Source organism: Poecile atricapillus, chromosome 4, assembly GCF_030490865.1.
Source record: "Poecile atricapillus isolate bPoeAtr1 chromosome 4, bPoeAtr1.hap1, whole genome shotgun sequence".
Lineage (NCBI taxonomy): Eukaryota > Metazoa > Chordata > Aves > Passeriformes > Paridae > Poecile > Poecile atricapillus.
In genome coordinates this window covers 61,509,122-61,535,423 of record NC_081252.1, presented here as the reverse complement: position 1 = coordinate 61,535,423, position 26,302 = coordinate 61,509,122, and the positions used below count along the sequence as shown (strand labels likewise).

Here is a 26,302-nt window from a genome sequence, read left to right as displayed (position 1 = left end):
ACCTCATCAAGAAAGGTCCTAGGAAAGTTATTTGTATATGCTGCAGCAGGGAATTTGCACCCAGCCTTTTGCAGTGTTTGTGCCAAACGAATAAAGTGTGTTTAACATCCAAGGCAAATGGACCAGAAACACCTGGCTGTCATACTGATCTGCTTGTGCAAAATTTCAAAGTAAACAGGAACACTTGGCCAAATTGAGATTGCACAACGATTTGACAAAAGCTGAAACTGTCAGCCAAAGTGTAGTGTAGTAAAACTGTCAACCAGCATCGCAATGTTCAGTAAATATCACCGAAATACATTGTCAAATGCACAATGGCTGAAACTTTTACAAAGTCTATGTTGCAGATATTAAATGTATTAAAGCTAGCGAGTTCATAGGTTTAAGCAATTAATTGTAAATATGTTGAAATATTTTCAGCAAAGTCACATGAGTTTTTGGCCCGGTATTTCTCAACATACTTATGTTGGGAGCAAAATGCTGGTAAAAGCAGTAAATAGTGAACTGAGCAGAAGAGATCATGTTATGAGTGTTATTTAGCTGACACTGAGCACAATAATCCTTTTATCTCTTTATCTAAAGAAATTACTCTTATGCAATTGCAATATTGGGCGTTTCCTTTTCCATGAATCCTTTCCTCCTCAAAGGATTTTAAAACACACTGACCTACTTAGCCATATTTGCAAATATGTACAAACCTTGGAAGGTTAAATTCTTACAGCTTCAGGGTGGGAAAAAAAAGCAGTCACATAGGAGGGAAAAAAGGAAGGCGAAGCACAGGTGTTACACAGCTAACTAGCCAGAACAAGGTTGTTTTACTGCTTGGGCTAGTAAAGCAGAGCTCTGGGTTTGGGCTTGAGCATGTCTTTCACAGAGAGTGACCACTGGCACACAAGGGAGCAGGCGAGACCTTGTGTTACTGCTGTAGGTACACATGCGCTTACAGACTTATGCAGGGAAGACATAAACCCTTAAGAAACAATGTTTGAAGTTGATTGCTTACAGAAGAACTTGTGAATATGAGGTCTGATTTCCAGGCTTAAAGGATGTAGTCATACTGAACTGAGGTTATTCTGGCAGAAATTCATGCTCAAGTAGTAACAGAGGATTAACGTTCCCACCTGTTACACCTTCCTACTGCTGGAACTTACCACTCCCATCTGATAGAAATAACAAGAGAGAACATGTTGGTTCCTCATCTTCTGGGGTTCAGAATATAAGCATATGCTGAATTTCATGGTTGTTTGGGTTAATATTCAGTTTGTGAACTACAGTATCTCCAGAGCAGGTATGCTGCCAATTTTCTGACTTTTCTTCATGGGCAATAACATCTTCTAGGAGAGAGGGACAGAGAGCAAGGAACAGTGGTCTGTATCCACCATGAATTGCCAGACCCCAGGAGGCGAGATGGGCAGCTAGCTTGTGGCAGTGAATTACAGTACTACAAGATAAATGTTTTAATATTTTAATAATTAATATACAATATTTTAATATCTGATAAAGGGATTAAAATATTGTATTTTCATGTGTAGTGTAAGGGTAGACTTGGTAACTTTTTTTCAAGAATTCACATGGAGAAATGATTCTGAGGGTAGATTCTTCATTAATGTAACAGAAAAAGGTATCATGAGATTCAGTTACTGGAAGCTAAAAGTAGACAAGTTCATGCCAGAGGTGAGGTTTTATTCTCAAGGCTATCAAACTACTGGAACCCTGGAGGTTGTTAATTTAGCCCTCATGTGAAGAATTTAGAACAAAACTAGGAAGACAAATTTAAAATGGCTGTGCTGAGTCAGATCAGAGCCCTTCTGACCTGATGTCGTGTTTCTAGAAGTTGCCAGTGAGGAAAGGAAGCTTGACCAGAGTTGAAATGGGGATTCCAACAACTCCTGGATCCAATTTCTCTGGCATGTTATAACAGGTTGTCTATCTGCTAGGGAATCCACATTTTCTTCCACCAAGGTGCTGTTTCCTAACCTAGTGTGTGCTTGGAGAAGCACTCAGTATCTGTCTTTATGACTTCTTAACTTATACTGTATATTTTAAGCAAAAGTTTTAGCCTTGATGCAAAAATCAGTGACAATGTCTGCACATTTCTGTATAGAAGATCACATCAGTTATGCTTCTGGTTTCTGTTAGATCCTGAAATTACTGAGCAAAGTTTGGTTGTAGCAAAGCTGATAATAAATGTTCAGGGACTTCCATGGACTATTGCACTCTCTAATCCTGAATCCAAAGTATTGACTTGAAGCCATTAGATGAATGTTCTGATGCTCTATCAGCATAGACATAGAGAGGTTAGGAAGAGAAATGGGAAGAAAAAGCATTAGAGAAGCAACGGGAATAAAGTACACCATCTCCGGTGTCTCCTCCATATCAAGTACAACATTGCATATCCATTTCTGAGTAAATCTGGCTTTCCTGAAGACTCTCCTGCAGGTAGAAAACCAGTTGGCTACATTTTATCACATTTAAAGCAGAAATCCATCATCTGGAATTTACTAAATGATTAGCAAGATTTCTGCCTTGGCAAAATCCACCAGCTGAGTGCCTGTGCATCAACACAAGTGTGACACTAGATAAATAAATACAGAGAAAATAAAATTATTTATTCACTCAGGCACAGAAAAGAAAGAAAGAGAGAAAAGAAAGAGGAAGAAAGAGAGGGAGAGAAAGAAAGAGAGAAAAGAACCAGCATGCTCCTCAGAAATGTGATTCCATAGACAAAATACTTGAAGGTTGAATTTATGTTTTTTAAAGGGAAAAAAATAATGTGGTTATATTTTCAGCAATGTGTACCAGAGAATATTCTGAAGATTAGATTGATTCATGCCTTTTGATGTTCTAACAGAGCACTTAGGGAAAATAACCTGGAGGAGAATGACAGCAGAAATTTAAGACATTTGTTCAGTGCACAGGATATGTCTTAATCCTTATGTTTCTTGTTATGATTGAGTCATGACTGGAAAGCAGTTTTTTTTAACGAAGACATGATGCATATATCATCACACCAAAATGTCACTGTCACTGTCCAGGGGAGAGATGGAAAAAGAGCTGACTAATGTTACTTGTATTTGTGATACAAGATAACTCGAAGACTTGGATATTTACACTATCGTTGCTGTAACTACATATTTTAGATTTTTTTTTTTTCTTGCAAGCATTTGTTGATGGTTTAGGAAAGTGTAGCATAGCAACAAGTATTAAGTGAACCAAAGCCATCCTTAGTATTCAAGTGGTAGAGGGGCTTTTTTCTCCCTTTACAGAAATACACTGCAATTCTCCTCAGTTATCACCAGGTGGCTTAAAAGTCTCATTTTTTTCTGAAGCTCTGAATAGTTTAGACACGAGGAAGTGATGTATCCCTGTGGTGCAATCGTTCCAGGAAATAGTTCGGTTATAGTTCTCAGCAAGGTTTATTTTCCCGCCTTTGTCTTGTGTACTGAGCTGTAGCTAGTAGTGAAAATATTAAACGTTAAGACTGCAGGTTTCCATTTAAATTGTATCACTGAACTCTCCTTTTTTTCTTTCTTTTGGTTTTTTGTTTTGTTTTTTTTTTTCCTTTAAAGAATTTGGATTGTCAAGAATTCACGAGGATGAGCCGGTTTTTTCCTCTTTTATTTGTCTCTGTTCTGTGTATGAACAGCTTCTCGGGAGTGCAGGGAAGGAAATGGAAAGGTGAAGGTACTACTCAAAACCTGGAAAGTATTGTCATTGGAAGATGCTATAATTATATAAGAATTGTGAACCCTGCTGTTGGGTAAGTTTTGCTTGTTTCTGGAGTAGTTTTTTATGTTCTTTAAAAAATGGTTGTTAATCAGAAGCCTGATGTTACGCTTCTAGCCATGAAAGTGATCTTTTTGAAGCCAACATACTTGTAGCTGTCTGGAAACAACAAAATAACTTTGATGGAGGTCATATTTTAAGTAATGTAATTAAGGCAAGATTTTTAATCCTTCAATTCTTTATTTCAGATTTTTTGCCCCCCTCCTCCCCACCCTTACTTTCTGTAAGAACAACACACAGGGATGGTATTTTGGAAGTACCAAATCTGACAGCACTCCTGGGAGGACCAGCTTTGCCTTGCTTGCCTCTGTGTCAGGTCCTTTAAGAAAGGGAACACCTCACTTTATAGCTATCCTGTGGTACTGAAGGAACCTTTTTAGCTCATACACCTGAAAAATCAAGTAGTAATCAACTGCTCAAGTAGGATTATCTGTGAGCTTTCATTGGCTGCACTAATTACACAGAACTGAAGATAAATCACACACTTTGCTAAAATAAGCACTTTTCTGTCTTCCTTGCCTAAGGGCTTCAGTAAAAAGGAAAAAAATAAGGACAGTCTCCTGGAGTTCAGCCTTTTATTCTGCCACTAAAAAGTTGTCCTAACAGTGTGAAGGGGTATTTGCAGAGGGGCCATGGCTGGCTTCCTATTGTATTGAATTGCTGTCTTAAAACAGGGTTAGATGATATTGCAAATATCACCTCATATCTTCAACCTCCCATTTTCAGTTCCTGTTGCAAAAGAGGGAGATAAAGGACTTAAAACGATTTTTTTTTCACTTTTAATAAAGGCAAAACAATATATTTCTTCACAATAAATTCTTAACTTATCAGAAGTATTTTCTTTCAAGTTTCTTATGGAGGAAAAAGATCATCCTAATGCAAATAACACAGTGCATGAATTTCAGTGGAACAGTTCAAGCTTGGCAAATTTATAAAAGTGTCACAATGGAAGGGGGAAGTAAATTTAAAGTGTAGATTTCTACATTCCTGCAGTATAATATATTATATTAAATACGTGAACTTAGTTGTGTAGGTAATCTGGTCTTGCAGTAGGCTCTAGATAGGTACAGCTCCTGCAGGATTTAAGAGATGCCACTTCATTTATATCTGAAGCAGGACATGAATAATAATACAGAATATGCTAAAATGAGCAACATAAAAGATAGTTACTGTAGACATATTAGCTGGATCATTAACTGATTTGGTCTTAGAGATGTAAATGCAATATTCTGGAAAACATTTCTGTATGTCTCGTGTTTATAATGGTTTTGTGATCTAATGAATTCTGGTTACATTTTCACTACATGATTTTAAAATTGAGAAGTTTGAACATGTTCATCAAAGTATTCTTGGTCAGGATAGCATAAAGCCAGGCAGGACACTAGGACTGCTTTCCTGGTATTATTAAAAGAAGAGCTACAAACTGATTTTATATAATGTGGGGATTTTTCTCTTTCCCTTAGGTCTATAAGCAAATAATGTAATCCAAACAAAATGGAGATTTCATTTTGCACAGGTGCAAAACAGACATCCTAATTTGTATTTATTTATTTATAATTTATTTTATTTATTCCAATTTATTTATATCCCTTTCCATTCATTGTCTGTTTCTTAGTTTCCCCCTGGGTAGCTTTTATAGAGACATGACCACCTGGATAGGTTTTGTTTCTGAATTTCTAAAAATACTTTACTAACTTAAAGGAAGCTAGCAAAACATGTCTTTACACTGCAACATAGTTAAAAACATAAAAATGTTTATAGAAACATAAGGAAAACTTTTTCATGTGTTAGAATATGCAAAATGGCAGTCCAAAGAGGCATATTACAAAATGCTGTGGCCATGCAGAAGTGAGGAATTTGAATTAAGATTATATTTGACATTTCCTAACAGGAATACACTAAATAATACAAATATTCCTGTAGAACTTTTACTCCATATTTATTTGTAGTATATCATGGAAGCTTTGAAAACAATTTTTTAAACTAAATAGTGTGAAATTAATCTGATTTATTAGTGTCTACTAATATTAGAAGAAATTGTCCTGCACTGCAGTCCTTCTCCACCCTGTAGTTTCAAAAAGTGTTTTTGCCATCTTAGAAGTTTGGAGCATCAGAGCAGAATAATCCTTTTGATTTACAGTCTGTTCAAACCTGGATGAGAAGTCATGAAAACAAAAAAAAAAAAGTTATATGTGAATTAGCCAGAAAATTACTGATGGATTCAACTGTCAAGAAAGATGTTAAAAGTTCAGGTGATTCTAACTCACAAGTACTAACATAAGTACTTAAAGTAGAAAGCTCTTTAGCAAAATGAGATCTAAGTATATACGATAATCAGAAGCCAAAGTATAACAGCTTGAAATCTGAAATAGGGTACGAATCCTTTTATTAATAAATGTGTTTAAACCTTGAAACTACTGATCAAGGATCGTATTGCATCACTGAAAAGTTTCAGGTCAAGATCCATTACTGCTTACAGTATATAGGGAATATTTATATAGTTGCTAAAAGCATGACCAGAGATTTCTGTAAGAAAATCTGTGGTCTGTTTCCTGCATAGCTCATCACAAGCACTCCTTTAAAGTGTCTGTGACATTCATTGTCACAAAGCAGCTCCCTAAAGCACCTGTACCATCAGAAACCATGCTGTCTATGGATGATACTAAATGAGCTGTAATGGCAGAGTTTGCTTCACTTATCAGGACTACTGTTGTTCAAGCTAGAGCTTTGCAATGACATCTATTGATGTTAGGAAGGCTGTATGCATGTAACACAATTGTTCTGTTGTGCAGAGTGTTCCTGGCATAGACATTGTCACAGAGTTGTGTGGGGAAGGTACTGTGGAAAAGTGGTGAAAGTAGAAATTCCCTTCTTAATTACTCCAGGCAGGCTAAGACCTGTGACAGATGAGATCCTGAAAGTCCAAAGAGATAGGACACTTCCATCTGTAGATAGCCTGTCTTTTCCTCCATGGACGTTATCATCCCTGAGACAGAGCTGGCAGAAGGGAAATGTTGGAGTGCACAGCCTAGCATCTCATTTCAGCACTTGAAGTGTTGAATGCTAACAGTATTCTTGTAGTTCTTGTGACTACTGCATAGTGACAGTGTGTGTCCCACACAGTTCCTGATCACTGTACTCATTCCAGCAAGATAAAACTGCATAGTCCCAGGGCCTAGAAGCAGAAGGCATCTCTTTGTCATGATCATTATTTTACCATCAAAACTTTTTAGCAACTCATCCTGCATTTGAATCTGACATTCTAAGAGTAATATTGCATTCCAGCAGTGTTGGATATTTAGCTATGGTTTATTTGAAATGGCTTTTTGAATCTGGAAAATTTCAAAGAAAGCTTTTCTTCAGTATTTCTACAGTGCTGGAAAGCAAACTCATGGTATATACCATACCTGGTAAGATTTTTGTTGAATCCCAATGTGTTTCCAATTCCACACTGTAAATGCTAATATTTTCCTTGCTACATCTTCCTTATCTGCTGCAGTTATGACTCAGAAGACAAGATCTCTATGCTCTTCCTGAGCTACAAGTTTTTTATCACCCTGACTTCAGTTTTCTGCCTTAACCTTTTAAGGATTTTAATTGGGGTATTTGGAGGAGTTGAGAAAAAATATCTTTCTTGCTCAGCTTTGAAAAAACAATTTTGGTATTTCTTTGTTTCAATGATTACAGTGAGAAGAATTGTTCACAGATATGGGAAGCATTTAAAAATGCATTTATTAACAAGGATCCTTGCAACATTCTACCTAAGGATTATGAATTATTTATCAATCTCACATTGCACACAATTCCACCTAACAAGGTAATAATTTTTTATGTTAATTACCCTGTGACATACAACAGATTTTAGGTGACAGTTCAAAATTGATGAGTCATTCTGTAGCCGACTTTTGAGTCATTCTTGTTGACTGATCTGTAGTTTATAAACTAGACTCTGTAGTTTATAAACTAGACTCAGACTTGATAGCATTTTTTAATATGTTTGGCTCCATTTATTTCATGGAGTAACTTCTCAGCAATGTCTCTCTTTTCATATTACAGCGATCCTCCATTTTTCCTGCTGTGCTGGGAGCTCTTCCATAGTCCCTGAAATTCCACTTCTACTTTTCCTTAAGTTAGGTGCTCTGGCTGCAAATACTGTGCCTGCTATCATATTTTGCTTTCTCTCCTCAGAGCTAAGTCTCATGACAGTGACATGTTAAACACTGACACACTGAACAAGCAAAAGCAGAAATGAGAGAGGACGTTGTTCTGTGCCAGAAAACAGTAAGGGTTTGATGTGCTGGCAGTTGCAAAGAACCGTGAAAGTGCAAAAGACATGTTGTGCTTTAAAGCAGTTTTTCCTCTAGCACAATTATTCCTCATTTCTAAATGATACAAGCTGAACCAACAAATACTACTGTCAACATAGCTTAATTCATGTGGAGTTCCACAAAGACAGAAATAACATCTAGGCATATGATTTTTTTTCACACCATAAGTCAACACGGCAATGTGAGAGTTTTGTGGTAACATATATCTGGCTTATAAATATCTTCCTTTTTTCTCCTTCCCCTAAATCTGTCTACTGAGGCAGGCAAAGTTAGGCCTAACTATATTTTAAAAAGGACTATATCCCTTCTCATCAAACTAGTAGTGTTCCTCAAGTCACTTGTGATCAGAAATTATACCTCTGGAAAATAAAAATCTTTGTTCCTTTAAAAGATAGCTAACATTTCTGGTTATTAGTTTGATTTGGAAAAAAAATAACAAAACACGTTTTAAACTTTTTTCAATACCACATAATCTCATTGTGTCCACACCCAAGTGTTGGAACATTTCTTCTCTATGTTTTTTTTCCTAGTCTCTTTTCTGGGAAAATAATCAGCTATTAGTCAATAGCTTTGCTGACAGAGGACGTCGCTATATGTCTCTGGGTGATACTCTGTTTGGCTTCATTGGAGATTTTCTGAACTGGTGTGGGCAGGCAGACAGCCCTGGTAAGACAATGAGTGCTATGTTAAACATTTATCTGTAAAACCATAATGGAGACCAACTGCTGTGTTCTGGAGAAACTAAGTATGCTCTTACCCCATGAAAAATCAGGGATAGCTTCACTGTCTCGTTCTCTCTTGTATTTTGTGAATATTTAGTACTGCAGTCAGGAGAGCACACAGTGAAATCCAAATGTTCCTGCAGTGGGGATGAACCTCTTTCTCAGTCACCTGAATCTGGAGCTCCCTGCATCCCAGAACAGAGTAGAACCATTTCAGCCAAATTACTGAATCCTCAGAATGTCACTGTTTTTGTGTAAACTACAAAGGATGGAAAATTATTGAAAAAATACAACAGCTTTCAGTACTATGTCAAACAATCTTGTGGGTTCAGTGAGTAATGCACAAATATATTTAGTTGCTTTATAAAGTCACTTCTTATATTCATTATAATCTCTCTAATAGCACAAATCACATGCCTTCCTACAGGACTGGACTATGAATCCTGCCCAACCACGTTGGAATGTGAGAACAATGCAGTGGAATCTTTCTGGAGGATGGCCTCAATCACTGTAAATATTGTATTAGTGTTGACTTCATACATCTGCAAGCGTGTCTGGTGTGGTTCAGGAAAACATTGCTAGTTCAAAACAGACTTAAACCCATAACTCTACTGGATTATTTCCCCTGATTCAAATACACTGTTTTATACTGGCTAGAGTGTTTTAGCAACATTCACCTCAGCTAGATAATGTGTTAAAATTGTTAGCTTTTTTAATATGAAGCATATATAGTAAGCACAGTAAGCATGCTGATTCTCTGCTGATTATAGGTCCTAAATGACATTTGACAACCTTGCTGAAAACCCTTTACTCACAGATCAAACTCAACAGAGAATGGCAAAATGCTTTTTTCTTGTGCTGAATAAACTACTTATGTGAGAAAATCACTTGAGAAGAACTATTGATTTAAACCGTAGCCAGTTTATTCCTGTCCTTTTTACTGCAGTGACCTGCGAGGGTGCTAGTCTAATATTATTTTTGCAGTTCTGATATTCTTCGTTGTCTTAGTTTGAAAAGACAGGGGTCTGCTAAGGATGGCAGGAGTTTCCTTAGAAATTGAAAATGTAAACCCCCTCCCTCCAAATTATTACAATTTGAAATTAAAGGGCTGTCAGGCAAAAGATATGGGAGTAGGAATAACAGTTCTTTACTACTATGTATAAATAAAAAAAACCAAACCTTCAACTTAATAGGAAAATTAAAATAAAATGCAGTAGTACAAAAAGCACTGACAGTCAGAAAACACCCTGACACTCTGTTGGTCAGCAGTCTGATTAAGTGGTGGCTGCAGTCCTCCTGGGGTGACAGATGTGGTTCTGTTGAAGCAATGATCCTGTAGAAGGGTGTAGTTTTCTTCTGAAGGCCCAGTGGTGGTGTAGATGGGTCTGGCCTTCCTCTGGGAATCCAGTGGAGAAAGGCTGATGTGGTGTTCTAAATCTCAGATTATATCCAGGCAGGAATGCTTGGTTCCTCCCCCTGGATGGGACATCTCACAATGGGATGATGTCATTTTATCAGTCATGCAGTCAGACTCAGTGGCTCATTAACAGAAGATCTCCCCCTGGAGGGAGGATGGGTCATGGAAGAGATAAAGAACACTGCCACACCTGGTTTTAACAGATGGTAATCGAATACATACTCTTGGTTACATCTTGCATTGCAACCCAAGACATTTTTGGTAAAATTCTTTCCTTGGTCACTCTAATTTGCAATAAAATACCAAGTTATATGACAAATCTGTGAGATCTGAAAAGCATTGTTATCTATTGCAGTATGCACAGCACAGTTCTGGGGTGATACAGGTCTTGCTGAATGGTTCTGCAGAGGGAGGATCTTATCCACAGCCAGGGTAAGAGAACTGACTGATTTCTGTGTAGAGTGTGATGACTACAAAAAAAGAAAATTCAACCAATTATTTGGGTCTTTTGCTGCACAAAATGTGGGAAGTGTAGCTGAAAGGACCTGTTGCATCAAAGTCTGCTGAGTTGTGGGGACAACTTCCCTAGCTGAAGGAATAATATGTAGTGGATGGAAACCTTTCAATTCCTGCATTTTACAAACTGCTGTGGCAAGCATGCTGAATGTTCTGACAGGTGCCCTCAAGTCAGCCAATATATGGTGGCAAAATGTGTATGTCTTCAAAAAGATGAGTGCTAACAAAATTTCTCTTTAGGGACACATCCGAGTAGAGGATATTGTTATAAGAAGTGTAGCTTTTGTCAAGCCTACAGACTTGGTAAATTCTAAAGGGAAAGTATTTCTCCATGACCAAGAGTGGATGTAGTTTGAAGTCTATTATGGTTTCAGAAAGCAGAAAAAAGGTTTGTTGAGGAGGCTAATAGCAAAGATGAGCTTCCTCTTCCCCTTTGTTCCTTTAATATTAAGGACTGTTGTATTTTTCCGTATTCAGAAGTGGACCAGTATGCAGAAGCTCATCTAAGTTTACATTCAAAATTTATGGTAAAACTACACCCTTTAGAACTTTTACTATGTGTCTGTAGTGACTGCTTACCTGTGGTAAAAAATGCATTCTTCATTACCTCAGCAACTGTCCTGTCCAAGGCAGATCAAAAAATTACATCTTTCAAAAACCCATAGAAGACATCCCCCTCCTGTGTATTCACTGAGGACTAAAAATGACCATTGAAAAAGTAATTTTATCTCTGGATAGGAGAGAACAAAGAACCATCTTTTCCAAAACACCTCCTAACTACTTACCTCTATCCCCCAAAACATCCCTCTCTATACACAACTTTAAGCTAATCACAAAGACTTACAGAGTCTTCTTGGGTTGGTCAAGTGGTCAGCTGGGATCAAATCTTCTGCAGATGGTAATACCTGGCAGCAGGCCAATACCCAAAATCTATTATAGATGCCTTATTTTAGAAATTGATTCCCTATTTCTGTTCATTTACAGATTCCTTATTTCAAAAACATCTCACACACACATTAATTCCACCAGTTCCCTAGGTTGCCAGTCTGGTGGTATTTTAACCAGTGAAATCACCACTGAACTCAGCCTGTCAAGGAGAGAAAAAAATGGCAGTTACTCCATCTGTTTGCTTTGCTGTGTTTCCTCTGGTCCATTTGACTGAATTTGTTTAAGAGTTCATGTTTGAAAAAAAAGCTGGAAGTTGAATAATTAATAGCAGACAGTAACCTGAAAGGTCTGTCTCCCTAACCATCTCTCTGGTCTGTTTTCAACTATTCCAAAGCCCCTTTCAAAGTTTATTCAGTTTTAAAGTTTGTACACTTAAGACATCATTAAGTCACCTGATATCATTTCAGTTAAGATTAATTTCTTATTTCATGGCAAAATAACTTTCACACAGTATGAATTTAGTTGGCAGATTTCTTTAATAATAGCAGCCAGTTAAAAATTTGTTTCACTGAGGTCAGTTGTATCTTGTTCCTCCAGAGTTTTTGACACCTCTAGTAAAAGATTTCTCCAGATTTGAGAGCAACCTTTTTTTTTTTTTTTTTCCTGCAAATAACATATGCATGACTGAGTAAATGAGTTGGAATCTTTATTTTTTTGTTGTATTTTCACTATGTGTTGGAGAGGTTTGGTCATGTTAGACAGAAAGGCAAATCTGCTGTTGCTGTTGCTGCTGCTGGTCTCTGGTCAGCCACTGCCATACCAGACTTGACCAGAGAAAGCAGCTCTTGCTATCTGTCCTCTCGTTCCACTTCTCCAGAAATTTAAAATAATTTGCCAACTTCATGAACCAACAGACACTGGTAAGCAACACATGTCCTGTGCTTCTGTGGCAGAGCCCTGGTTGTAGAGCCACCAGGAGGACAGACCCACATTGTCACTGCTGGTCCCATCCAGGAAGTGGCAACTAACCCTCCCTTCTTCTCTTGGAGGTCTCAGAACATTTAAAAGGGCTAAGAGACACTGTAGTGCTGATAGAGACATTTAAGAAGATACATAATAGGCAAATAGCAAATTAGGGGAGAGAACTAGGGCCAGACTTGGACCAGGCATTCAGTGAGGACACAGCCCTTACAAGCTTTCTGAGGGAAAAAAAATCCCTAAAAGATTTGAAATCATTATACTACATCTTGAAAAAAGGGTTAGAATCATTCTGTGGCTTTGAGATGCCAGCATGTCACAAAAAAAAAAAAAATAAAATTCAATCTAGAGACATTAAAATCAACCTTTGGGTTTCATATCTTCTTAGATTAGATATTATGAGGAAATATCAAATGATTTTTGGTTTGTTTTTGCATTTGTAAAAGTTCATTCTGGTTCACTTTTAGGTGAATTCATTAATACAGAGGAGGAAAAGACTATTTAATTTTCATGTTCTTTATAATTCTTTTTTTTTTTTTTTTTCTTGAATCAGTTTTTTTGCAGATTATGAAATACCTAATCTCCATAAAGGCAAAATCTCACAAATTTTCATTTGGGTTGTGGATGATCTTGAAGGACCAGATCTGTAAGTTATGTCTTAAAAAAAAAAAAAAAATTAGTTTCTCCCTTTTGGACTTGTCTTTAAAATTTCACTGTATCTTTCTGTTGGATTATATTTGTATACTGCTTAAAACAAAGTATTTTAGATGCTTTCATGAACACAGAAGGCACAACCTGCCATTCCCAGAGAGTATAGAAATACCAGAGTTAGAGAAAATATAAATAAATTCTAATATTAGATCTGGAGCCAAATCTTGGTTAGATGTGTGTGTGGATCTCAGATGCTGCATGAAGACAGAGCATGAAGTTTTACTAAGATTCAATCTGAATTTCAGATTGAGTGCTGATGAGTGATACTTCTTTCACCTTGCCATATGCATTCTTTTAATTTTCACCTATCTTAAATGTTTGAAAATTTGTAGAAGCAGGCAAATACCAACAGGCAGATCTTTATCTCTCAATAATTAATCCAGAAATAAAATGTAGGCTTTAAAAGTGTCTAATTTTGCCAGTAATTTAATTAAAGCAAACAAAAAAATAAGTAATAAACAAATATAACAAAACTGATGAGTCCAATCAGAATAGTCTGTTGTGTATTTTACCACAATGCTGTGGAGTCTACATAGCATAGTTCAGATTAGCATTTCTCAGCCTGTCTCTCTAAATCAAAGAATCATACCCTCTGGGAGGGAGAAAACATACAGCTCATCTTTGCAAAAGCTAAGATAAACACTGAGTGTTAATTTATGTTTCAGTAAATGGATGCATGGGAGTAATGGTATATTTTTATTAATTGTTTTCTACAATTACTTGGTTGGTCTACATATGATTTCTTTAGTCAGGAGTATTTACTTATCAGCAGATAAGTAGCAGTGGCCTTAATACTTTATGTTGGTGCAAGTTTAGAGGTCTCAGTAAACTTTCTTATACTAATTGGAGTACAAATTAAAAAATCAATGCTAGGAACAGGAGCTGTGTTTAGGGTTATTCCTGGGTTTTTTCTTTCTGTGTTTTTCTATTATTCAACATTCAAGAGAGAGAACAAGCTAACAAGAAGTATGATTCTCATTTATTATAACAAACTTCTGTAAAGACAGATAGCATCAACTTTATCACTACCTAAATAGTTGCCAAAGAATATTACAAACAAAACACTATTTTATAAAATTATTTAGGTCTTTTTCTGTCTAGTCAAATATTAGAGTCAAATATCAGTTATTGGTGAATAGAATCTGAAAACCCTACACTGGCTGAAGCTAATCTTCCAGATTCTGTAAACTAGGGATAAATTGTGAAGCAACAGTAACGTAAGCAAATGAAGCATAAATAGCAATGTACATCATTCTTTTAGAGGTGTTATGGAATATAGAAGAGGTAAAGTAATGGGGATTTTCTTTACTAATTCCATCAAGTTCAGTGAAAAGAAATATAACACAAGATTTGCAATAATATTGAAATCCTTTCTCACAGAGAGTCCTGTGGAATTCAGAGTGTAAAGACATTAGAAACCAGGCTGAAAACTCTTGGTTATGATGTTACTTGCACTGACAATAACAAGTAAGTGAAAACCTTTTTTTAATGTGCTGTATTTGCAGAAGCACCTTATCTATTTTGATTCTTGCTGTTCAATACTGAAGTGCCATTAATGTTGTGTCTTCAGGAGGGACAGATATGGTAGAGAGATGATGTCACATTTTTCAGACTTGGCATCTTTTGGTTGTGAATTGATCAAAACACTATGTCTTATTGTATGATTGAGTGGAACATTGTACTTAGTCAATTTCAGACACAGAAGATGGTCTCATGTATTTGGATTTAAAATCTAAACAACAGTTAAAAATTATTGTATGTCTGCAGAATTACCAGTTATTCACAATAACTATTTCACAGCTCTAGTCATTCCCATAGATTCTAAGATAAATTTAATGAAGGGAAGATTTAAACATGATAGTACTGTGAATTTGTTTCATTTTTTCATGTTTTTTTCCTCAGTTGTCTGCCTGAAAGGTGCTAAATAAAATGGTATTTTCACAGGTCTGTAATGTTCTTACTCTGCCTGGATAATCCTGATAATTCTAAGTGTGCCCTTGCATCGTAAGTAAATCAACGTATCCTCAGTGTCATTACAACTGAATAAATTATGCAAAAAGTCAACAGTTCAACAGATACCTCTACCACCTGTTATGTATCACCCATATGCAATACACAGTGGTCTTGAATTTATTACTTACTGTGGATTGAGTTAGCAGTTTCTAGTCACAAATTGTGCACAGCTGTCTGGGAGCATCTGCTGTTCAGAATTAGGTGTTAATGGGTTCTCACTGATCACACAGTAACACTGTATATCACTGATGATGTGAAGTTTGTACATATCACTGTTCTGATATAAAATTATTCCAAATTTGAAGTTGCTTTCATTAGTATAATTTCTTGAATAATTGAAGTATAGATCAAATGGCAACAGGTCTAAAGGACATTTCTCCAGCTACACTGCAATTTTCAGTTCTAAATTTTGAGAAAGTTTCCTTTTAATCTTCAAGTTTGTGTGAAACTTAATCTCTATATTTTAATGTATTTACCTTGTGCCAGTGAGTTATCTCCAAAGAATGCAGATTACATCCAAGATGTAACTTCTTAATTAGCAAGCATTGGTCCCAAACTCCCTATTTATCCATATTTATCTATATTATATAAGGAGCATTGAATTAATTTATTGTGAATTTCAGTGAATTTACAGTAAAGATTACTGTTTTCAATTCTGACTATGTTTCTTAATCTATATGCTGTTGTGTATATATAGGTACACATGAGATACTTGAACATCTGAATGAGAACTTCCTCACTGTTTGGAATGTTTTAGAATATATAAATACATAAACACTGTTTTTTAGTTACATTCTTTTTATGCCTAATCCATGCTTTATTTCTTACTGTCCTTTCTTCCCTTATTCCAGCACATGCAAATTTTTGTTTGTTAATATCTGTGTGATACTGCAATGATAAATTCTGCTATGAAAATCCTGATACACTGTCCCTGATTATGGCAGCAGAGAGATGCAACTCCAGCTTGCCTGCCTCTGGGAGGGGCTGTAGTGCTTCATGCATTACAGAAAAGGAGGTGGGTATCACCTTCTGTAACACATGTCCAGTTTTTGGTACACACTTACTGAGACAGTGAGTATTTCCTCTTCACAATGGTCACTGAAAACTTTTAGTCACCTTGCCATGTAACATTTATTCTCACGTGCAAATTATATCCTAACACCAGCATATAAATGTTAATGAAAATGGTGGGTTTATAGATACCACTGATGGCTCCAGACTTCTTCTGGGCAGTAGATCATAGAACAGACTTCCTGTTAGGGCTTTGATTGGTTACAAAATGTCACTTGCACAGTGGGTAAAAATAGGGTTTCCTTGTTCTACCATTGAATGGCAAGGCTTTTGTTCACATGTCAGATGAAAATACAGCTATGCCTTTCAAAATAATAGCTGTGAACATAGTGACAATATTAGCAAACTGGAAGAAAAAGCACTTCACAACACTTTGAAAAATACAATATTGTACTGAGCTCTTAACAGAAGATTTTTTCCTCTCCCAGGTTTTAAATAATTTTCCTCAAAGTTTTGTGATGTGGATATGTTACTCAGCTGAGGAAACCTGGATAAGAAGGCTTTTGGAAACCATTCATGTGTTTTTCCTTTCAGCTAAGGGGTGAGCATGCAGTTCTGCAGTATTGCCACATGGCGTTTGCAGTGTGTAAGCAGGGGAGCAGCCACCTCTTCCTTTCCATCCAAGTCACTACTCAAAGTAACATAATCCCTGGTGTATTTGAAACACACTCTCACACTCTCCTGGGGTAACTCCTGAGCAATTCAGCTGTGTTCATTCTCATGTCTCTCCTTAGGAAAATTTTCTAGCTTGTTTTCCTTCATGAGCACTGTATTCCATCCTTTATGCATGGCACTGTAATAACTTTGATTAATTTCCTATCTATCCCAAATCACAGTAGAACTTCCCAATCTGAATGCAAAACTATCATTTCCTCTCCCTGAAATTTAAGTAACTTAAATGCTACAAGTGAATTAATACTTACATTCTTCCCAAAATCACTTAATTCTCTGCAGTAAATAACACCACCTCCATTGAAACTAGCTGGCTTTTCAGAAAGAACCTTAAGCAGATGCCTATAAATGATTTGATGATTATCTTCTTAGGTACCTTTTCTGTGTGGATGGATCCCTGTTCTGTGATGGTCCATTCACTGGCATGGGGGCAGTTTGGTCAGTAGGGGTTTCACTAATTGGAGTGGGTATCTGTTAGGGAAAGTTTCCTTGGCACAGTAGGTGTTCTCAGTGTTCATATTTCCATAGTAAACAGTGCAACAGACAGGCAGGGTCTCATGCATCCCCTTTCACGTGGGCTGTGTGCTATTAAAGGGGTGATAGCTGCCCTCTCAGCCTCCAGAGAAAAATATCCTGAGCCCAAAAACATCAGAGTTGGACAAAGTGACTTTTATGTCACCACAACTCCTGTTACACTGGCAGAGCAAAGGAGAGGTCTACTACCCTGGGTCAGGGTAGGAGAAGGATGGCTTAGAAGGTGCTGTGATGTACCTGGGGCTTCTTGCATGGTGGTGGTGGCCCTTAACTCCTCTCCAGATTTGAACGATGTTCCTGCTGAGTCAAATTTGGACTTTGGCTTGTTACGGTGACACCCTGATATTAGGAAAAAACTTGTAAGTAAAAAATACCCGCTAGATGGCAGAGATGGCTTACAAATGTAAGCAGGAAGGAAGCCAGATGCAAGCTGTTAGTGATAGTATTTATTACTTGCATTATTGCAATGACAGGGGGACGTAGAAGTGGATCTGAATACTATTGCACCAAGTGCTGTGAAAATACAGTCCTCCAGGACCGCTGCTGTCTACAAGAGCACTATAAAATCACAAGCATAAGGCCAGAGACAGCAAATGGATGCGGGGAGACAAGAAAGCTCTTGTGCTAAGGTAGAAAGAGTTCCCAGGGTTTTGCAAGGATGTTCTGTTTATAGAATCATGACAGCCAAATGGAATCTGTTGGCAGGCTCATATAAAAAAACTTCTAGCTTAGCACTTGGGCCACAAACTTCACCCTTGGCAACAAAACCCCTGATATTTAAAAGAATCCTAACTCAGCTTTGTGCTGTGAACATCCTGTTTGTTTTCTCTTCTTCAGATCTGCACCAGCAGCACAAAGAGGACCTATATCTTCAGACAGAGGAGGCAGCTGGAACAAGCTCATGTTTGTTTCTTTTGCAGGCTTTTTGTTCAGATTTGCTTTAGTGTACTAAGTTAATCAACTGAATCCATAACCTCTGTTTGCCTTAGCTGGCTATAAATTTGGCTTCAACTAATTTCTAACATCAGTCTCACCCTACTTTTGGGACTGGCAAACTTGCATATTAAAACCTTACGTACTAGATACTGGCTTCTTTTAGTATCAAAAATTATCCCACTGCTGCTAGGAAGCCTCACCCTTCATTTTATTTTCTCTTCTAGAAGTAGTTCATTGCTATTTCCTTGTATCTTTATTCTCCAGAATTAAACTGAGAATAATACTTCCTGTTCACATACTTCAGAAAGAAAGATGATACTATGCCTGTCATACATCACCCACAGGGATTACTTGTTTGTAAAACCATCCTAACATCTGACCTTGGGAACTAAGTGACTGATTATCATGTTTTGGGAAGGTGAAACATAAATTCAAGTAGGAGAGATCTTAGATTGCTCACTTGATACAAGATGAAATAGGTAAGACAGTGGAAAATAAACTTATTTTCATAAGTGGTCCAGTACTTGGGCCAAACTTAAACCAGGGTACGCCAAGATTCTGGCTGCATACTTGCACACAGTATTTTACCATATAATATCAATTGCTTCATCATCCACACAGTTGTTCCTCAGATGGCTGTTTCCTGGACACTGGATAGCAAATAGTCAGAAATACCAGGTCTAGAAAGTTCCACTGTTTTTCCACCATGATGTGATTTATGGTATATCAAATTCAGAGAAGAACCTGCCAAGTCAGACATTGGCCTGCTTGCAGTGAACTCGGATAGCAGGGTTCAGAACACACTGAGGAGAGAGCAGATGCCATCCTGAAGGTTTCTTGGGTTACTTGTGTGAATTCCAGTGCTCCAGCTAGATGCCCCTCTAAACCACCAAGACATCCAGCAAGATGGCACATAAATCTCCAGAAAAAAAAAAGGTCGTTCTACTAGAGAATAACTTCATATACATATTTTTTGCACATTTTGTGTTAGCTTCTGTATTATTTATTTCTGTTTGTATTGACTGGTTGCCAGGAAACTTAGAGAGGATGTTCTGTTATCTCAGTGAATCTGATTAAAGGGTCCACAATAGATTTATATCCTTTCAATCCCTGATCATGTTATATGTTTGAAAGATAAAATATTTAAATAATGTTGCAGTTGCTTCTTTGTCTTTCTTCCATGCCTGTAATAATCTTTACTTTTGGTTTTAATGCAAATCTCTTTACATTGAACACATATTTGGGTTTGCCTATGTCACAGGTGGGTTTAGGCTCCAGCTTGAAGGATTTTTGTGTCTATTTCAGACACAAAAAAGTACTGGAAGTACAAAAGTACTGAAATCAGAAGTAATAGGCCTTTGAAAATCTGAGCTATATTATGCCTCAAAATTGTTCCCTATCTGTGCTGTAACTTTAGTCTTTTGATTAGTTCCTTGAACATCCTATTCATTTTATTGGTTTTTTTTAATCATGTATTATTTTTTACAGCGGTCACCAGAGTAGTAAGAAAGGTATCTGTAACACAGTCACATCTCAGATAGCTAAAGCCAAGCAATTTTGATCCATCTTCTATTTGCCCACAACAGATCCTATCACGACACATTTTGGGCCACAGGCTGTAGAGACAGTGTGTGTGAGGCTCTCAGGTGTTCCAGCCATCACCAGGCTGGTGTGTTCTACTTACTGACCTGTGTGAGATCCAGAGAACAGCTTCATACCATTAACCAGCCATGTGCCTCTTAGGCAACTTCCAACCACAAACCAAGCATCCCAGCTGGCCAACTTTTGCTTTCCAGCTTATGAAAGCTTTCCAGCCTCTGCATGTAATTGACTCCAGAAACACAGTCAGTGATGGCAGTTACAGTACCAAATACTCTGTAGAAAGTGCTAAATAATTCTGTATTGAAAAAGAAAAATAATTTAAATACAGAGTAAAATACTAAAATTCAAACAACTGAGGTTATTTAATGCATTACCTTATGTCAAGAACAACACACCTCTTGCAGTGTTTTCTTATTTCTAATGTTCTTTACTCTTCCCATTACTTCAACTCAGTAGCAAAGACAGCAATTTCTTTTCTAGTACCTGTTCAGTAAAGTGTCTCAAACTTGCTTAAAAAACTTGGAAAGATCTGTAAAGATTTTTAGCTAACCAACTAATATAGCTAATAAAAAAGAGCAACAAGGCAAGGTTCTAGATGCATAGGTTTCCTGAGAGCTTAGAGGCAGCAAATTTCAAGCTGAGTGTGAATCATTTGTTCTGACTTTAATATAATGGTTTTAATCTGTGCAAAAGACCAGTGGGACTGGTGTCTCGGAAGCTGTGGGGCAGAAGTGTCATCAAAGAAAGAAACAATAAGGTCATTTGTTAATCCCAGAGGGAGGGAGAGACATGAACATGTCTTTTTATAATTTCTACATCCATGAGGATGTAGTGAATAGTATTATTTACAGTTATGTGCTACACTGAAATGGTGACAATCAGCCAGGTGAGCCTGTGCTATGTCTTAAACACTCAGGGAATGCTCTGATTAGAAATGTCTCATGTAAGAACTGTACCAATGTGGAGAAATCATACTGTCCAAAAGGCATCTGCCCTTTTCCTTAAACTCATTCAAGCCTGGGGAACTTCACAAATATAGATTAAACCTGGTTTAACCATTCATATATGTACTAGCAGTATTACAAAAACAGCTGTCTCCAGATGTGATTTTGAGGGAGAAAATGTTTCAGATGAAAACAATATGTATATCACTTAATTTTGAGTTCTGTTGGATGCCAAAATCCTATGTAAATCTATTAATAGCCAACTACTTATGGCAAATGAAAATATAATGTACAAGAGCATTACAAGGTATTCTGCATCTCTGCAGATAGACCTGTGGGAGCTACTGGGATTAAGGCAGTATTTCCTGCTGTGCCCATTTTGTGGACCACTTAAGAACTCTGTTATCTGACATTCTTCATTCCTATATAGAAGTAAATATAATCTCCCCTCCTACTAACCTACTTCTTTTTCTTTCTGCTACATGCATTTCAGTCATTGTATCTGACAGAGGCTGAACTCTAATTCAGAGTAGTTCCTTTTTCCAGCATGTGTGTGCATGTACACATAAGCATCTGCTCACACCTGCTCTGCCTATTTTTAAATGCAAACTCTTGAGTGCTCTGGAGTAAAAAGTTATCAGAATAAAGCGTGGACAACTTGATCACCTCTCTGCCCTTTTTATACTGCTGGTGTTTATTTTTGTCATATTGGTCTTGATGACAAGACATGACTGACTACATGACTACATGACTACATGACATATTCAACTGACATGACTACTTTTTCAATCAACAATCTTAAATGTAGTGAAATGTGACCTGAAACCTCAAGAACTTGAATATTTTTTTTGTTCTGTGAAAGCTGTCTTTTGATAGTGTTCTTCTCAACTGAATTACCAAGAAATAATTCTGATGTATTTTGCTTCAACAATAGTGTGAAGTGGAAGAAGAGTGTTTTCAGTAGATCCAAGAAGTTTGGATTAAAATAGCTCCGTATGGGGAGGCACAGTATCTTAATTTAGCCAAATGTCAGGGTGGCTCAAACACTTCACAAGTTGTTTTTTTTTATTTTCAGGTTTTTCCTAATTCCAGCTTCTGCCCAGTCTAAATTTACATGCAATTTTATGTAAGAGGCAAAGACTATAATCTGTCAAATTTTTTTTTATAATCTGCAGGCATCTGATTTCCTAGCTTCTTGAAAATGATGAAGGCAAGCTCACAGATCCTCATTCCCTTCCGGCAGCAGCGCAGTTCCAGTGCAGGCTGGCAGGGAGGCTGGTGCAGGAAATTGGAGCCTGGGAGTGTGGCACGTATGTCCCCTCACACCGTGCCAGAGGGCCCCTGCTGCCTGGCAGCCCCCCTCCTCCTACCTTCTCCCTTTCTCTGCAGCCACAGCCAAGGTGAACCTGACCTCCCTTCAGCTGAGTTACCTTGTATTTATAGCAGAATGTGTGAGCAGAAAATTATGTTGTTGGAAATTCTATAAGAAGAAAACAAAAGTGGAAATTAGAGTATACATTTCCTTCCAGCAGCAGGCAGTGCAGTGAAGTAAGTGGTCTCTCACTTGTGACCATTTGACTAGGAGTACCTGTGGGCTGTGGAAGCCGTAAGTGTTGTAAGTTCCCTGATTGTAGACAGAGATGATCCTCCAGAATTCCTCCAGTATGCCTGGAGTATCTTATGCCCTTAGTTACAATACTTAATAAATAATTAACAAAGAATCTAAGTACTGTAGGCAGAAACCAGAATTATAAATCAAGACTGTGGCAAATTCTGGATTACCAAACTGCAGGGAGACTTTATTTCCCCCATTTGCAGCAGGTAAAGTCAAGAGTGCTAAAGAAATGACAAGCATTCTATCTGCTGCACTGTGTCAAGGAACAGATGTGGAAAAGCCCCTAGGTCACTTTGTACCATTTTGTAGAAATAAATATCCCATGGAAATTTTAATCTTCTGATACCAAATCCCAACTGTAGGACATGCTGGCCTGGATTGAGCTCCATTTTTACTTATCCCTTTGCTTTGATGAACCATACCAGAAAATCCAGAGCTGGTATTTCCACAACTCAGAGTGTATGCTCTGGGCTTTCACCCAGAACTTTCTGTCACCACTGCACATTAGCATGAGGTTATAAGGCATATATCACTTGATATAAATCACTTGAAAAGTACTTAAGGACAGTAAGCATAACCAATAACCTTGTAAAATGCAGCATCAAATCCCAGATAAATATTTCTACGCATGTATACAAAAGCATGTTTTACAGTTGTCAATTAGAGAGGATCTTTGTCAAGTTTCTTGGTTTTTTAACCTTTGACCTACCACATGAAGCTTTTCCGAGTGGCATACCTACCCTGTATAGTTCTTTCAGGGGTAATTGTGCTATTTACGCATTCTTGGAGTTGGAGAGCCTAATTCTGTATCAACTCTGTTCCCTTGGCTGCCTCAGTGGGATGGGAGCCTTATGGGTATTTCTCTTCAGAATGAGTGAGCAGCATAACAATTAGTAGTGGTTAGAAAACAAGCACTCAGTTTCATGAAAGTTGGTGGGATTAGTGCATGTGCTTTTCCTCTGCATTAAATTAAACCTTGAGAAATGCTTTGCACATGAAAAGCAGCCTCATCAGAAATCATGGTAAGATCTCACTGATAGGATGTAGTTTTGGTACAGCTCTCACTTACTTGCAAACTCGACTATCACAGCTCTTTATTTTTTTTTAGAAATTAAACGTGTCTTGAGTAAAAAGTATTTTCTTCATATTCCAATTCAGGTAGGATGAATGAGTCATTAAACACGGGTCTCCCATTCTGCAGAGCAGTACTTTAAATAGTACACTTTGGAATGTATTTTTCTAGTTTGCCTAGGACATCATTTTCTGACATGTCTAAATAGAAAGACATAACAAAAAGTGGTGAAGGTGATACAAAAGAATGAAGCAACCTGTTTCCCCAAGCTATTCTGGAGCTACTCCACCTCCTTCCCTAGAAGAGCAGCGTGTTTGTATGTAGGAGGTCTCTTGGCATGTTGCCTCATTCCTTGACAAAATCAATGTGCAAACCCCAGCTATGACTTTGTTTTGTTACAAACCCACCACTTTGGCTACAGAAAAAAGAAATTGGGAATTGCAAAATACAAGAAGCAGCAGTGGTGGCAGCAGGAAATTCTTCAGCAACAGCAAAGCTCAGGATGCACCTGTAGAAGTGCCAGGCTCTCAAAGAGAAGGGGAAGGAGCAGATGGCATGACACTGAAGAGAGCCAGCAGGGGAAAGGAGCACAGAAATGGGAGGAAGATGCTTCGTCCAAAGAAGAATGCTTTGGATTCTTTGGGATCTTAGTTTACAATAAACAAAGAAAAAAATCGGTAATTGGTGTCTGTTCTCCTGTCTCAGAGAGAACAGCACTGTCAGTGCTGTCAGGGCTCCAGCTGGCGACAAGTGAGCTCACACAGCCAACACACAGAGGCCAGGGCTGCTCAGACAGACAAGGGAAAGGAACCAGGCTGTGCATGTCTGCATGGAGAATGATCAAGGAATAGCTGTTTCCAAACAACCTGGACATGAGCTTTAAATGCACATCCAGTCATACTGTATTAATTTGTAAGGCAGTCATAACTGGATCAAAATCAGAGCTGAAGGACAGACGTCACCACTTCTGAGACTGTTCAGGATATGTCTGTATTCTTGTCAGTGCATCTCACCAGTTGCTTGATTCTGCTGAAATAATATGACTGTTCATAAATCACATCTTAGAAAGAAATAATTTAATATCTGTCGTTCTGGTGCCATTTCAGCAGAGCACAACACCAATGGAAAAAGCGGGCAATTAATTCAGGAATCTTAAGCTCTGTTATTTGCCTTGAAAAGCTCTTATGCTGTCTCCATAGCCTGGTGTGAAACAATATAAAAAACTATAAAAAATCTGAGGTAGTTTTCTATGGGATGTCTGGTAGGAGTTTCCTGATTGGGAGGATTTTTAGAGAAATTGACATATATATACGTATGTATATGTATGTTAATTTCTCTAAAAATTAACATATACATACACATACATATATGTATATATATGTGTGTGTATATATATATGCATATATATTTGTATATATATACATATAAATGTATACATATAAAACATAAATATTATATTATCTATATAATATGTAATATATTTATCTATATTAGATACATTTATATTTATATGCATATACATATATATAATTTTAAAAGTTTTTCAAAACATCCCTGAACCATTAATTAAAGAAGAACTTCACAGGAAAACAGGCAAACAGGAATAACCATCCGTACGAAGATAAACATACCTTAGTCAATCAGAAAGATTTTGTAAGTTAATTTACAAGTTAAGGAAAAATTTAGCACTTACTGATAAAAGATTTCTCCTCAATGCTATAACACAGTGTGTGAAGAGGGGAAAAAATACTTTGCTGCCTTTGTTCTTCCAGTTGTGATCTCCCATGTGAAAGTAAGGACATTTGGAAGGACACAAGGTTGAGATGGAGATTGTATTCAAGGACACAGAGTCCCTGACTTCTGCTTTACCAAATCCCTAATGGAAATAATTTTTGGGGAAAAAAAACCCTAATTTATCCTGACACAGCCATGATGTAACTCTTTACCCAAGCTTCTCTTAATCTCATAAATTTCTTCCAAAAATATTGATCTAAGAGGGAGCATTTCTTAAAAATCTTTACAAAATTATGTGGATGGGTATCAGAACTTTGTAAAAGTCTGAACACCACAGCTCTCCATGAGACAGTTCTGTATGCTATAGCAACAAATCTTCCAAAAGAATATCAGAAGGTTATCCAAAAAGGATAATTTCTTCTACTATCTAGAGACCATTGTCAAGAAGATTAAGCTATACTCTTTTCCAGGGATGCAAATGAAAAGGCAAAGGACGATGGTCAAACAGTGAAGCAAAGGAAATTCTGATTAAACATTTAAAAAATCACCATGAGAGTGGCTTCCCAAAGAGATTCTTGACTCTTCATCCATAGAGGTGGAAGAAAAAAACCTGAAGAATTGAAGAACACCCTGAGTAACCAAATCTAACCTTATACTTAGCCATGATTTCAGCAATTGCTGGGGCCAGATAACCTGCAGGCATCCCTACATCATTCAGTGATATTTTAAGTTTTCCAAGAATGGCAATGACTACATGTCTTCT

At 37.3% G+C, this 26,302-nt stretch overlaps 1 protein-coding gene across 7 annotated transcripts; it reads left to right on the top strand.

Annotated features, from left to right (window-relative positions):
* Positions 1 to 3,381: 3,381 nt before the first annotated feature.
* LOC131578777 (ADP-ribosyl cyclase/cyclic ADP-ribose hydrolase 2-like) lies at positions 3,382 to 24,465 on the top strand. Of its 7 annotated transcripts, XR_009277562.1 has the most exons (11): positions 3,388 to 3,760; positions 7,474 to 7,603; positions 8,645 to 8,780; positions 9,264 to 9,346; positions 10,609 to 10,685; positions 13,189 to 13,281; positions 14,727 to 14,813; positions 15,291 to 15,350; positions 16,211 to 16,374; positions 16,859 to 16,971; positions 18,474 to 18,613. XR_009277562.1 is itself a non-coding variant. In XM_058837933.1 (9 exons), exons 1-9 carry the CDS (start codon positions 3,597 to 3,599, stop codon positions 18,586 to 18,588), a joined length of 945 nt encoding a protein of 314 aa, XP_058693916.1. In that variant the 5' UTR covers positions 3,382 to 3,596; the 3' UTR covers positions 18,589 to 20,906. The 7 variants fall into 7 exon arrangements, 4 of the variants coding, with proteins under 4 accessions (XP_058693916.1, XP_058693918.1, XP_058693920.1 ...); XR_009277561.1 differs by having other exon boundaries at positions 16,859 to 20,906; XR_009277563.1 differs by lacking the exon at positions 16,211 to 16,374.
* The last annotated feature ends 1,837 nt before the right edge of the window (positions 24,466 to 26,302 follow it).

Bases quoted from the DNA above. Each gene is read 5' to 3' on its own strand.
- LOC131578777 (XM_058837933.1), top strand. From the start codon at position 3,597: ATGAGCCGGTTTTTTCCTCTTTTATTTGTCTCTGTTCTGTGTATGAAC. The intron at 9,347-10,608 runs GTAAATATTGTA...TATCTATTGCAG, and splicing joins GGAGGATGGCCTCAATCACT to TATGCACAGCACAGTTCTGG. The intron at 13,282-14,726 runs GTAAGTTATGTC...CCTTTCTCACAG, and splicing joins GATCTTGAAGGACCAGATCT to AGAGTCCTGTGGAATTCAGA.